Source organism: Aquila chrysaetos, chromosome 3 (genome assembly GCF_900496995.4).
Source record: "Aquila chrysaetos chrysaetos chromosome 3, bAquChr1.4, whole genome shotgun sequence".
Lineage (NCBI taxonomy): Eukaryota > Metazoa > Chordata > Aves > Accipitriformes > Accipitridae > Aquila > Aquila chrysaetos.
The window spans coordinates 57,604,094-57,617,714 of NC_044006.1; the positions used below are offsets into that span (position 1 = coordinate 57,604,094).

General features: G+C 45.1%; 1 protein-coding gene across 1 annotated transcript in view; it reads left to right on the plus strand.

Moving 5' to 3' along the window:
• Positions 1 to 3,169: 3,169 nt before the first annotated feature.
• PLXDC2 (plexin domain containing 2) overlaps positions 3,170 to 13,621 on the plus strand; it is a 282,907-nt gene continuing 272,455 nt past the window's right edge. Inside the window, exon 1 of the mRNA XM_030009614.2 lies at positions 3,170 to 3,999. Within this exon, the coding sequence (XP_029865474.1) occupies positions 3,891 to 3,999 (109 nt within the window). The 5' untranslated portion in view covers positions 3,170 to 3,890. The remainder of the gene's footprint in view (positions 4,000 to 13,621) is intronic.

Below are 13,621 nucleotides of genomic sequence, written 5' to 3' on the forward strand. Positions count from 1 at the left end.
ACTTCTCAAATTCAAAAGCAAGTATCATTCCAGGTTAGCACCGAATGCTTACAGGAGCGCAGTTGAGAGGTGCCTTACCTGTACCTATTAAAGCAGAATAGCTAACAACATCTTAAAAAAGACAGATAAAAGAAATGTTAAAAACTCTGCTTTTCATAATCAGATTGCAGTAAGTCCAGAAAACATGTAGGCTGAAAAGACTATGTTGATACAAAAAGAAAAAAGAAAAAGGAAAAAAAAAAATTCTTAAATGAATGTGTGAATGAGGGTGAGCACTTGCAAGCAGCACGACAGTAGAATACAATGAAGAGGGAGAATCTTCCCACTCTTCTTTCCTGAATGATTGATGCTATAATCAGGGATGCTGGAGCTACACAAGAAGAGAAAAATATAAGGCCATATTCTTGACTGGTGAAAATGAAAGCATTCACATTGATTTCTATGGAACTACTGCTGTTTATGCCACTGAAAGATATATCCCTAAGAGAGGTGAGATAATGTGCAAGGATGGTGAAGATAAAAGCACATAAGAGAAATGAAAACTTATCACAGGCACTGGGTTCCAAGTAAACACAGCTCATAACCTCAGAAAGCCTTCAAGAAGTTGTTCTTTCAGTTTTACTTGTGCTTTATAAATAACAATGAATGCATATACTTCTCTGTTATGAATGCCTCTCCAGCAATGACATGTTGTCATTAATCATGATAGGATTCATTATTAGCTTTCATGTGAGGGTTTTTTTCAGTGCAATAAAATGTTTTGCCTGTGCTTTTACACATAATTATACCAAGATATAGCTATGTCCTGATTACTTTTTTTAATACAAGAGGGACAATGCATACAGCCTTCCTCAGAGGGCATGGTTTGGTTTTTACTGTGGAGTACAAGAGGTACTGAATGCAGTGACTGTGTGCTAACCTCCCAGCGTGCACACTGCAAAACTGTCACACAACTGCATAGAGCATTGCAAATTAGGACTGTGGGATCTAGTATGTTGCTGGTACTTTTATCTGCAACTGCATGCTTCAGCTGACTCTTGCTAATCCTTTCCTTTCTTCAGCGTACAAAGTTTTTGTAGTACCTCTATGAAGGATATAAATCTGAAATTATAAACCTCTGTAAGACTGAGAAGCAGACAGCAAATGCAAGAAAATTTGAGTTGCCCTCATTTAGGCTTTTCTACGCTATACGTAGGAGGCTTGAAGGATTTATTTTTTATTTTAGCAACGTGTAAACTTTTTTCTCAAATCATTCAAGTCTTTCATATTTTAAGATTTACTATAACTTTATAATATGCTAGTTTATGATAAAAAAAGTAGAAAAGCAGATAAAAACAGGTTTTGAAAGTTCTCCAGACCTTACTGTTCTTATTCTCGTCTAACACCACTGCTAACAAACAGCTGAGAGAGAGGCAGTCCTTCTTTAAGACTACCTCCCTACCCCTTCCAGTAAAGGCCAAAAGCTCAATAGCCCTCTCAGGAACTCCAGCAAAATTTGGGGAAAATTGGGCAATCAGACCAAGTGTCAAGGAAAAAACTGGTATTCAAACAGGATGAAGAAACCTCCCTCTCCCATTTTGTTTAAGAAACAGCAATAACTTTAATAACTTCACCAAATCTGCACAAAAGTCTGTGGCATAATCCAGATCACCTGGTACACAGGGTGATGACACTCCCCAAATCCCCACAGATTTCAGCAAGGCCAGGATTTCATTCCTGCTGTTAACTTAGCATAAAATCTTCAGTATCATCTCTTAGAAAAGAACTTTTGCAGTTATTTTTTAGCAATACTTGGACTGCTTTTTTTTTTTTTTCTTTTAAGGGGATGTGCAAAAAGGTTGGACTAGAAGGGCCCACTATAAAAACTCAGATGTATAAACCTTACTGCTATTCTCTTCCAGTACCCTATTTGAATATATATTGAAAAGGTTTTTCAAATTTCTGCTTATACTTCAAATATACTTCTTAAAACCACAAGTGTTCTGCTTTGATTTACACATAAGCACATCAAAGATTAAAGAGCAGGACAATTACAATGGAGCTGATGAATTCTTAATCTCAGAAACAGTGGTAAATTAAGGGAAAACACAGTCTCGTTACTGGTTGTTCTTTTGTGATTAAGTATTAGTTATCTGCTATGTTTGACATTCTGTAGACCTATTTATTTGATTAATTTAATTGTTGTCCTAATTAATTTAATTATTTTGTAGCAAGGGTTGAGAAGCTGGTGCATTCATGGTTCTCTACATGGAGCTCAACTGATTACCAGCGCCACAGTTTGCTGAACTGGTAAAAAGCCGCCGCCCGCTCTCCGGTGCCCCTTTCGCTTGCCTGGGCCTGACTGATGTGCCCTCTGCTAGTTCCTGTCTCCGCGCCGTTGTTCACAGATTAATGTAGGGGATGGGATTATTCACGGTGCGTTTAATTAAGCACGTAGATCATTTTCTGCAGGAGAGAGCCACCAGTCCTTGCACTTTTGAAGTGATGAATGTACATAAACAACTCTTCGATTTGCGAAGAGATAAATAGAATAAAGGGGGGTGGTGGCGGTGGTGGTGAAGGGAGGCTGGTTTCCCCGGAAGCGCAGGGAAGATTTTGGGGGGGGGGGGGGGGAAGGGGGATTTGGGGGTTGCTTTAGTTTGTCACTCCGCGAAACAGACTCATCTTTATGAAGCAACTTTCGAATAACCAGGCGACGGTGGGCTGGGCTGTCGCCGTCCCGCGGATCGGCGGGGCTCCGGCCGGGCCCGCGGGGCTCCCCGAGCCGCCCGCCATCCTCTCCCCACGCACACACCGTGCCGCTCCGCGGCCGCGCAGGGGGCGACCATCGGCCGCAGCGTTCCGCCGTGCACTGTAGGTTCCCGGCGCTCCGGGGCAGCGAGCCGCGCTGTAGCCGGGTGCCCCGGGGAGGCAGCACCTCCCGGGACCTCCCTGCCGCGGCCGAGCGGCGGCCCGCGGAGCTCAGCGCGGTTGCGGGAGCGCTCCATCGCCGTCAGTGGCGGGAGGGACGGTGCAGCCCCGGCGCCTGCGCCCCACCGCGCTCCTGCGGAGGGGGGCAGGGGGGAAAGGCGAGAGGGGCGGCCGGGACCCGGCCCCGGGCGAGCCCCCCGCCCGCCCTTGCGCGGCGGGCGGCGGCGACAGCGCGGGCGCGCGCGGCGGCGGCGGGAGGGGGGCGCGCTGTGGGCCGAGGGAGCGCCCGCCTCCCGCGGCCGCCCTCGGCCCCGCGCTAGCACCGCCGGCCGCGGAAACGGCCGCGGAAACGGCCCCGAAAGAGAAGGAGAACTTGTTCGTCTCCGCCTGCCTTCCCACCGCCCGCACATCCTCCCCCGCGGCGCATCTGCCCGCCTTCCGCGTCCTGCTCCCCCCGGGGCTCGGGGCCGGCCCGCCGGCTCCGGCTGGAAGATTTCCCCGCTCGTTCCCTTGGAGGGGTTTTGTCGGTAGTGGTGTACCGAGGGGAGGCTCCGTCCCTAAGGCACCCTGCCTCACCCTGCGGGGGAAGGGAGCTGGGTGGGGGCAAGCCAGGAAGGGAGGATCTCAGTGGCTCTCCTAAAATCTATCAGCAGGCTGCGAGGAGGGAAGAGTTTGGCACTTCGCAGGCGAGGCTGAGCTTGTTTTTCCCAGCGGTGATGCCGCTGGACTGAGAGCGGCGCGGCCGTGCAAGTTGGGGGGACGGAGCCCCCCCCGCCTTCACCGCCCCGCAGACCCGGTCCAGAGCCTTCAGCCCCGGTGTCTCGTCCCTGCCGCCCCGCTATATGAGAGCCGGTCCGAGGACAGGGCGACTCGGCGCCTGCTAGGGCTGCTCTCCGCCGCCCGCCCCGGACTTTCCCACCACCGACGAGGAGCGGCGCGCACTCCGCACCCCGGAGAGTTGTCTCGGCAGGCTCCGTGCTATGGCGAGGCTGCGGAGAAGCAAACTAGCCGCTGGATTTCTATTACTTTTCCAGTGCCTGAGCGAGCGCTGCCAGCTCGCCGGCGGGGAGACGCCGAGGCAGACCCGCGGTAAGCGAGGCCGGTACCTGCCGGGCGGGGCCGACCCGGGGCAGCGCCGCGGAGCCCGGGGCAGGGCGGCCGGGCCGGGGCGGGGGAAGGCCGGGGTCGGGTGAGCCGGGCCGCCTTCCCGCAGCACCGGCGCGGCGTGGGCTCCGCCGGCAGCTCCGCGGGCCGAGGACCCGGAGGGGGGTAAACACCGTTTGGGGGTTGGCTCCCCCCGCTCCCGAGGGAGGCCCGGGGTGGCCGCGGTCCCGGCTTCTCCCCCTTCCCTCCCCCGGCTTCTCCGGGAAGAGCTCTCCATTACTTCATTTTTTATTTCAATGAGAATTCGGGACTTTCCTCTTTAATAAACCTGCCCCACGATCACGGGCAGCCGGTGCCGTTTTCCCCGCCAGCCCCTTCTCTAGGTCCCCGGAGCCTCCTTCCCCGCCACGTACGAGACGCTCCTGGAGGCGAAGGGCTCCACTCCAGCGCCGGGAAGGGCGGGAGGGAGACACCGGCGCCCCCGGGAGCCCGATGTAGAGGGGAGCGGCGGGCCGCCCCCCCCCCCCCCCCCGGGGACCTCCCCCCCGCTCGCCCGCGGCGGGGCCCCGCTGCTCTCCCGGCAGCCAGCCGTGGAAGGGGAGGCAAAGTTTCACTGCCGATCCTGCCTGGGAGAGCTAGCGGGCAGTCTCCTCCCCCGCGGAAGTCAGTAGCTTGCAGCCTTCCCTGGAAACCAGGCATTGAGAGAAGGAGCAAGATAATGGAAGAAGCCCCCCAGGGCTGTGGGACCTGTTCGTTAGGAGCGAGAGGCTCGGTCGGTTGACTGCGTTCGCTTGCGAGAGTGTTAGGGTCCTCTTGTCGGCCCTTCTCGGAGACACCTGTTAATGCATGACACACAGCACCTGTAGTGCTTTCTCTTGGGCCACTGGTTCCCACAGCGTGGGGTTCCCTTTTGATCACTAAAGTCTTCTGTATCCCGCATTCCTGTGCTGTGGAGGGGAAAGCTGGTAAAAGGAAACCTTGGCGCGTTTGCGGATAGGTATTTAAGGCACAAGTGAGGAAAGGCGCGGGTTTTGTGTGTCAGGGGACCTCGCTGCAGCAGCTTCCAGCTTATAGATATTTTCAAAAGCTGTGCCTTTGTGTTCGAAATACGAGCCACACTGTTATCAGATGAAACATGTCCACTGGCTTCCCTGGTGCAACAGAACTGCCCCTTCTTCCTTTTCTGAAGGGTTTGATACAAATGTGAAGAGTTTTGTGGTCACAGTGTAACTGACCCGAACAAGAGAGACTGGGGAGTTTTTTGAAATGTCCGGTGAGATCATGTGCCAGACAGAGCGGGGATTTTCCCAGGCAGGGGCCTGCCACTGAGTTTGGGAATTGCTAAATGACAAGGTAGCTCAGCAGGTTGCTCGGGCTCACATGTCACTTGGGGCCAAAGGGAAGAACCAGGAGGAGACTTTTCATGTACTGCTGCAAAATTCATGTTGCTGCTCTCAGCGCTGTAGGCAACAAATGTCGGTAGTTGCTAATGGTAGTTAGAAGGAAAAATAAAGTGTGGTGGTGAGATTAGAAAAAGTACTGTGTTGTGTGGCAGTGGACTGAGCTCACAAAGTTTATTAATCTTCCAGCCATTGTATCCAGAAAAGAAAATGCTAGTGCTGACTAAATGAAATATAACTCACCAGTGGGCAAATAATCACCACACATCACTGATTTAGGCTATTAAGTTGTAGTAGTCATCAGTGTCTGCACCAGGAGGTGCTAAATAGAAGATATACCAACAGCTTGCTTATCCATAAATCATTTATTAACGTCTTGTGTCTTCCTGAATATGATAAGAAGTATCAAGGAGTTTATAATCAGGCAAATATTATTTTGATATTTAATACATTCTGAAGACAATATAGCAAGTGGTCGTTTGCCTTAACTAGTGAAATGGACAACGGGATGTCAGTTTTGACAGCTAGATGTTTGTAACTTTGGTGTCTTTTCCTTCCCTCTTGGTTAAAAAGTCTGTATTATGACAGCAATAATTAAACGTCATTAACATAATCAGAGTCGTAAATGTAAAAAGCATTTAACATGTTTTCATCATTCCTGGTTTTGTTTTGTTTTTAATACTGCTCTTTGGAAAAAAAAAAAATGCAGTGGGGGACTGTGTCTAATCAGTAAGAGGAGGATAATTATGTAAAGCCAGGGAAATTCAACTTCAGGTGCTGTGAGTCAAGAAAGAGAGTGCTGTTTCAAAGTTTTACTGTATTTAGCATCTACTGTATACCCTTAGATCAGCTGAGGTAAAACCTTTAAAGCATTAAAGTAAAAAATAAATCTTTGAAGTAGCTGCAACTTCTTAAAGGGAGGCTGTTTTGAGATATTCTTCGAATACTCGGTAACAAAACGCCCTATTGAAACTGAGTGAAATAACAGTATCAAGAAATGGAAACGTTTAGTATGCCCTGGCAGAGCCGGAGCCAGGAGAGGATTTCCGAGGACGCTCCCAAAGGGATGTGCCACGATTCCAACAGAGACGGAAAAAACCCGCACAGGCACGGTTTTTTTGGCCAGCCCCTCCGAACTACCTTGCCGGGTAAAATCAGGTGGGATCAATTCAAGCCAAATCATTCCCTAGGCACGCCGGCACTTGCCCGGCCGCCCCCGGGCGTTGTTAAACCCGCGGGGCGTGCGAGCCGGGGGCGAGGCGGGCGGGCTGCGCCGGGCGGAGCGGGGCTCTCCCCGCTAGGGGGCGCAGCGGCAGCCGCGCGGCACGCGGCTCTTCCCCGGCCGCCCCCCTCCCCTCCGCCGGGCCGGGGCTTCGTCCCCGCTGGCACAACCGCCGTAAATCAAGGACGAAGGTCCTTAAGCGTAAGGTTTGTGGGCATGTGCGTTCCGGGGCAACCGGACCGAGAATGGCATACGAATCGAGTGAACCGAAGCACACGGTCTTCGGGAAGCTCGCCCAACAAATAAGGCTCCCCCGGTTGCTTAAGTGAGGGCTCGCCGCTTGTTGAAGCGTTGCCGCGAGAAGCCTTGAAAACGTTACGTTCTTTCGCAAACACCGTCAGTCAGAATTAGCAGGCTGCTATTGTAATTTCTCTTCTGCCAAAGCATATTCCAGAATCCTGGTATCCTCTATATTCATTGGACTGCTGCTGTCTGCAGGCATCAGCATTCAGAGAGGGGTAGAATTATTTTTATGGGATAAACTACTGTTAAGGAGTGTTTATCTAGCATTTATCTACTGCTGAAACAGTCACATTTTCTGTATTGCCTGAGCTTTACTCTGTTTAAAAAAAAAAAAAAACAAAAAACAAAAACAAAAACAAAAAACCACAACCAAACACAAACTTTTGTCATTACACATTAGGACCTTCAGCTTTTATCTTAGAAGTATCAAAAGAAATACAGTATTAGACAACATGCATGTCAGGTATTTTTTCTCTTTGCGTTCAAAGTTACATTTTTTTTTTCTGTACATGATATGTAAATGGAGAAAATTGGGTTAGAGTATCCCAGTGACATTTGAGAGTAAATCCTATTGACATATCAGATGTATTTTACTAAGAATTCCCTCTAAAGAAGTCATTTTTTTAACTTTCATTCTGGTTCTTCCTTTTACTTTTCCGTGCTTTTTGTCATTGTAATTTCCTCTGAAAGGGTGATTTGAAATATTGCTAGTAAATAGGGGGTAAACTAAGATTATGATAAGGTTGACTTAGGTATTAAATCCAGCTTCACAGAAACTCATTTCCACAAATTTAGAGTAAGATCAATGCTCACAGTTCATTAAAGGTTCAAAAATCCCCTTGGGGAAAACAGTGTTTTTGTTTGGCTGTAAATATTCCTCTTCAGAGTTTATATCCTCACGCAGGCACTTAAAACCCAGCAAACACTTGACTCAGACGCTAGTTTTTGTCTGACACTCAACTTGGAGTTGATGATAAATAACAGCGAAACTAGGTCTCTACACTGTAAACAAATGTAGAAAATGAGGAAGGGTCTTTACAGCTTGAAAAATTCCTTTGTTCTGTTGTTAGCAACACACCCCGGCCATTTAGAGCAAAATGCTGGGACAACATCTACTGCCTTGCTGAATACCAGATTCCTCGAAAAAAATTTGCGGTTCAGAGGGCTGTTTCCTCTAGGGGAAGAGACTCCTGAGACCGTGAAGGAGGTAGATGAGGAAATTCATCATGTCAGGTGATGAGAGAGACCCGCTGAGGAAAATAGTCGCAGACCTATGGTGAGTTACCATTTTCATTATGGACTTTTTGGCACGTTTTTGGTGGAGCAGTGCGGCAGGTCCCTGCACCTGCACAGACCTCAGGAGATGGAGGTTTGGACCTGAAGCTTGTGTCTCCTGCAGGACTACTGTGCAGCGATGCCTGGAAAGTTGCTTTGCTTTGAATTATGCTAAAGATGGCTAGCATACAAGAAACATGCTCAGTTGAGTCCTACTGGTTTTCTCCACAAAGGAGATAAAAATGTCTTGAGAGAAATAAAAATAAGAGCATCATTTGACTCTGTTTTTGATAAAAGTCACTGTGGTTTCATTGGAGTTTCTGAAGTACTGAGCAGTTCTGCTGCTGGTAACCTTGAAAGCACTGCCAAAAAAGAAAGCTCTGTAGCAGCTCTGGTTTCAGAACTTATTTAGGCCACAGTCTCTTAGACTGAGAACACAGCTGGGGTAACTGGTGTGAGTGTATTTTGAATTCCTGGTGTGGTTCGTACTTCCTAAGGAAAATTAATACCAAAAAGATTTAAGAAGGCAGTAGTTAAGGTAAGCGTGTGCTGGGGACTCTCTACAGAGTGAACAAAAGGTAATTTGATGGGAGCATTTCTCATCCAGTACAAGGAAATGTTGCAAGCTTGCCAGCAGTGTGAAATTATATCCAACTATTAGGTTTGATGAGGGCTGAGGTGGGAGTGTTAATGCAGTGCAATTGGCAGATGTCATATTTGCTAAACTGGAGAATTGCATAATCACAGCAGGAACTGGAAGAACCCAGGAGATTACTTTCCATGGAGAAGTACGCAGAGGAGCCATGCTAAGTTCATGTGGGTTTTGTTTTTGTTTGTGGCTTCTGACAAATGAGCATAAAACAGTGCCCTGAGGTAATGTTTGTGAGTGCTGGGTGCTGTGTCTCATCACGGAACACATTCTCCGCTTCCTCCTCTTTTCTTTTTCCTCATCCAACTAATAAACATAGATTCAATTAGCACTCCTTGCTGTCAACATTGAGCAATCAGTTGTGCTAAGTGTCCTTGTAAATTCTGGGTTTGAAAGAGCTTGTGTAACATTTTCTTCTCCCTCCACCAAAAGGCAGCGCGTAGGAGGGTGTTTTCAAGTTGGATTTGGCCCAACCTTTTCTCTTCTGAAACAGGCAAATGGAGCAGGTTCTTAGACCAGATCCAGGGTCAGGCTTGACGCGTGTTGAACACACAGTTTCAAAAGTAGCAAACATCTTGATGGGGTGATCAAGAGAAATGTAAGGGTTAATATAAAGATAGATACAAGACAAGACATCACAGGAGTGATGCATCGGCTCTACTTGACAATGGTAAGATCCCAACAAGAATATTCTCTTCACTTTCAAGCACTGCACTTCAAGAAATAATGTGGACAAATTGAGGAGTGTCATATGAAGAAAAAAAGGAAAGAACACTGCTAGAGAGAATAAAACTAAGAGATGACATGGTAACAATCTTCAAGTGTGTAAAAAGGTTCCACAGAGAAGAAGAGAATAACTTGTCCTCAACAAGTAATGACTTAAATTGTAGCAAGGCAGACTTCTAAATGTTCAGGCTAGGGTAGTAGATTATCTCTGAGTAGTCTTCATCACTGAAACAGTTAGATAAACATATGTCCAAAATGTCATTCTGTCCAGAAAGGCAGCTGTTCCTGCCTTGGAGCAAATGGCTGGACAATGTGACCTTTCAAGGTCTCACCCAGCTAACTTGAATCATTCTGTGTGGGTAGCTTTAAGTACACAAGGGTTCACCTCGAACTGCGTAGCTAGATAAAATACAAGCATGAATTCAAGTGCTCTCTTAGCTCGAGGCCTCTCTCTCTCATTTGTCAATGATATATGTGGCTTTAATGTGATTTTAACGTACACTTTCTGTGGCTGCACACAAGGTAAAGACATTTAAAATGCTGCTTGTGTTAGAGTTCTCATGTCATGAAATAAGGCTTTTAAAATCAGATTTTGTCCTTACTAGGTTCCATTATAAGCAGATAATTTTTTTTTGTCTTTTAAGGTATTCTCATAGTGACTTTTGGGGGGGCTTTAGGCAAGCATCTCTTATCCCATGTCGTTTTATTGAGTGAAAAATCTTGACTTGAATAGGGAGAGTTCTACAAATGGAATGTACAAACCTTTCCATTTAACCTATCTCTGGTAATGTTTCAAGTATATGTTGTTTCACAGTTGATGATAGGAGCTCTGGTCCTTTTCTTTATAGATGCAATTGAACTGTGTCAAAGGGCTGCTTATGTTACAGGGATGCAATGCCATTTATAGTTTTTACTGCAGCTTTCCTTAACTGCTGTAGTTAATAGGGCAGACTCTCTTGGAAGTTTCATCTGCATTTAACAGATGTAGCAGAATAGGATGCAGTGGTTATCCAGTAATAAGCACTTCGAGTCATATTTAATTTTTTCTTCTATTCAAGCATTACCCCCCCCCCCCCCCCGCCCTTTGGTCATAATGTGAATCCTGCAAATATTAATTAAATGGGCAATACTGCATCTGGGCTGAATAATTACAGCTTTTCACTTCACAAGAGTTGTTAGTAGGCTGATTGTAAAAGGCAAGTATCATCCATTGTAATTTCAGTGTCTTCTGAAGGGTGAAGTGTTAAAGAGAGGGGAGTTCTTCACTGTGCAGGTTCCTCTTTTGATGAGTCAGCAACTGAACTAAAAATCTATTGGAAAATGCCGTCTTGGCCTCCATAGAGAATTGGGAGCCAGCATGAGTCTTTATTACTATAGTTGCTCCATGATATTCTCCAGCTGCATGTTTCTGCTTTCCTGCGTGGGTGTATGTGACTCTCCTTTTGCATTTGCAAGCCAGACAGCATGTATTTGCAATTCAACCTCAGTCACGCTGGGATATAAACCCAAGGCCCTCTGTTAGGAATCTTTTCATGGCAGGACAGGTTTCAGAGTTGCTAGGCTCTTCTCTGCCATCCTTTATCTCCTCGTTGCCCTTCCTGCCTGCTTTGGAGATTGCTTCCTCCTCACTTGCACTATTCCAGTAGTTCACGTAGCCGTGCTCTAGGTCAGATGGGTCAGGCCTGCTCTTGTTAGTCAACTGAGATTTAAAAAAGAGACAGACAGAGAAAAGACTACATTTTGGAAGAGGTAGGGGAGGTGAAAATAAAATTAGGGGAATGAATGTGGTATTTTTAAACCTCTGAGCATTATAAATCCTCTTAGAACAATGTAAAAACTCTGGAAAAGTAGAATACTTGACTTCTGTTTAATACTACCAGGTGTTATATACCCTTAGTCAAAAAATGTTCAAAGAAACAACTGGTTGACATTGGAAAATTATGTCAAAGTTGACATGCTCTTGTCAAATATTTCAGCTGGGAAGTGTCAAAACAAGTAATTTTGAGTTTCTTATTTTGATGATGATAAAATGTCTCATTTTTCATTTTGACTTTCAGATTAAAATTATTATATTAGGATGTATAAGCATAATTGAAAAGCAATTTGTTTTGCAGTTTGTATGTGTGTATATATACATATTTTTCATTTCATCCTACAGCAAACATTGACTATTTACTTTTAATCAGAATAAGATCAAAATTTTGACTTAGGGTGGGAAATTAACTTTCTAGTCATCTCTTATTGAGACTTACCATTGTTGAGAATTTGGCTACATACTGTAAGACCTATAAGAACAGACCATTTTATCTTGTAGAAACCTTACTTTTATTTGATGACAGGAAAAGGGGGAATGGCTGAAAAAACAGTTGTCTTGATCATCCAGCTAGGTTTTGTTGGTGGTTTTTTTGGTTTTGTTTTTTTTTTTTTTTTTTTTTTTTTTTTTTTTTTTTTTTTTTTTTTACTTTATAGCGTATTTCTCATTCAGGTTGCTTCTTGGTTAATATGATATTCATAAGGCAACTAAATTAAAAGAGAGCACATTTTCCAGATTGCAGCTGCTGTAAAGATAATAGATTTATGGTTTATTTGCAGTGAAGGCATTTATGGACTAGAAGCTTAGCATTTGGTGTATTGCAGAAACCTGACCTCAATATCAACACAATTTATTACTGGTTCCTATTTAAACATATGTATGCTGATCTAAGTTGCAGTCTCAAAACAAAGAAAATGGATAGGGTGAATCATCATTATAGACCATCATCAGTTCTGGTTTCCATTTACTTTTTATTACATCTGTTATTAATCTTCTTTAAAAACAGTTTTTATGAATAAAGTACATGTAATGCAATGCTTTTTAGTTTATCATGCAAATTATGCAAGACTTAATAATTGAAATGTATAGTTGTACACTGTGGAAGTACACAGCTTTTCATGTTCACATTCAACCACAGAAAACCAAAAGGGTCTTTCTGCTATTAAACATCAAGCCAAGCAAAAACAATTGCTTCCAATTTTGCTAATGTTAATGTATTTACCTTTTCCAAACCTTCTAATTTCGTTTCTAATACTGCAAGATGTTGGAGGCATTTCCATCTTTCCAATGCACAAATAAAATAATAATAATAATAATAGTAAGTTGTCCTGACAATTTTTTTCCTAGGACCGCATAGCTGGAAGGGACTACCTAGGTCATCAAGTCTTTCCCTGGGATAAGAAGCAGTTGTGTCATGGATGTCTGTTCCACATGCCCCCACGCACCACAGGCCATCAGTAATGCTCGTCCCCATAACAATCTTCAAGCACATGGTAAAATAGCAGCAGCCCCAAGTATAATGTCCCACAGAAGATAACACAGGCATTGACAACAGTTTAAGTTTCTACAGTAGCAAAGAATTTTTACTTTTAGTATGCTTTGTTTGAAAGCTTGTGTTTATTTCTTTTTGCTTAGCCTGTTTTTCTGGGTTTTTTTTGACTTAATATACTTGGCTTTTTCAGCCCCTGTTTTATTTCATGCATGATTACATGGACATTTATTGCCAAATTGGTAATACTGATTTTGTTTCAATTCAAAGCCATTTTCTAGAATAGCATAAATGATCTGCAAAATGGCTCTTCCTCTAGTAAACTTGTCAGTCTGAACGGAGAGAAGAAACTACTATTATCTTTTGTCAGCCTCTCGAGCTAGCCATGTATACATCCTGAAAAGTGGTCTACTGTTTAAAAGGAGGCAGGTTTATACTCTGCCTCAGCTGAGGTGACTGAGGATTGGCAGTTCTGCCATACCAGTACAAAGTCAAACTTTGTACTTACTTGTGGGTTTTGGTTTTGTTTGGGGTTTTGTTTGTTTGTTTGTTTTCCCTGGATATGAATTTATGTTATTTCAGCTCCTTGGACTAATTTTAATCCTTTAACCTTGTGTTGTACTGCAAGCTTGAATCCAGCTGTGTTCCTAACTTTGTTTAGGTACTCTCTGAAGTTCAACCCCAGACTTTTGATTCCCATCACTTGTCAGCAGGCAATTTGTATGCTCTA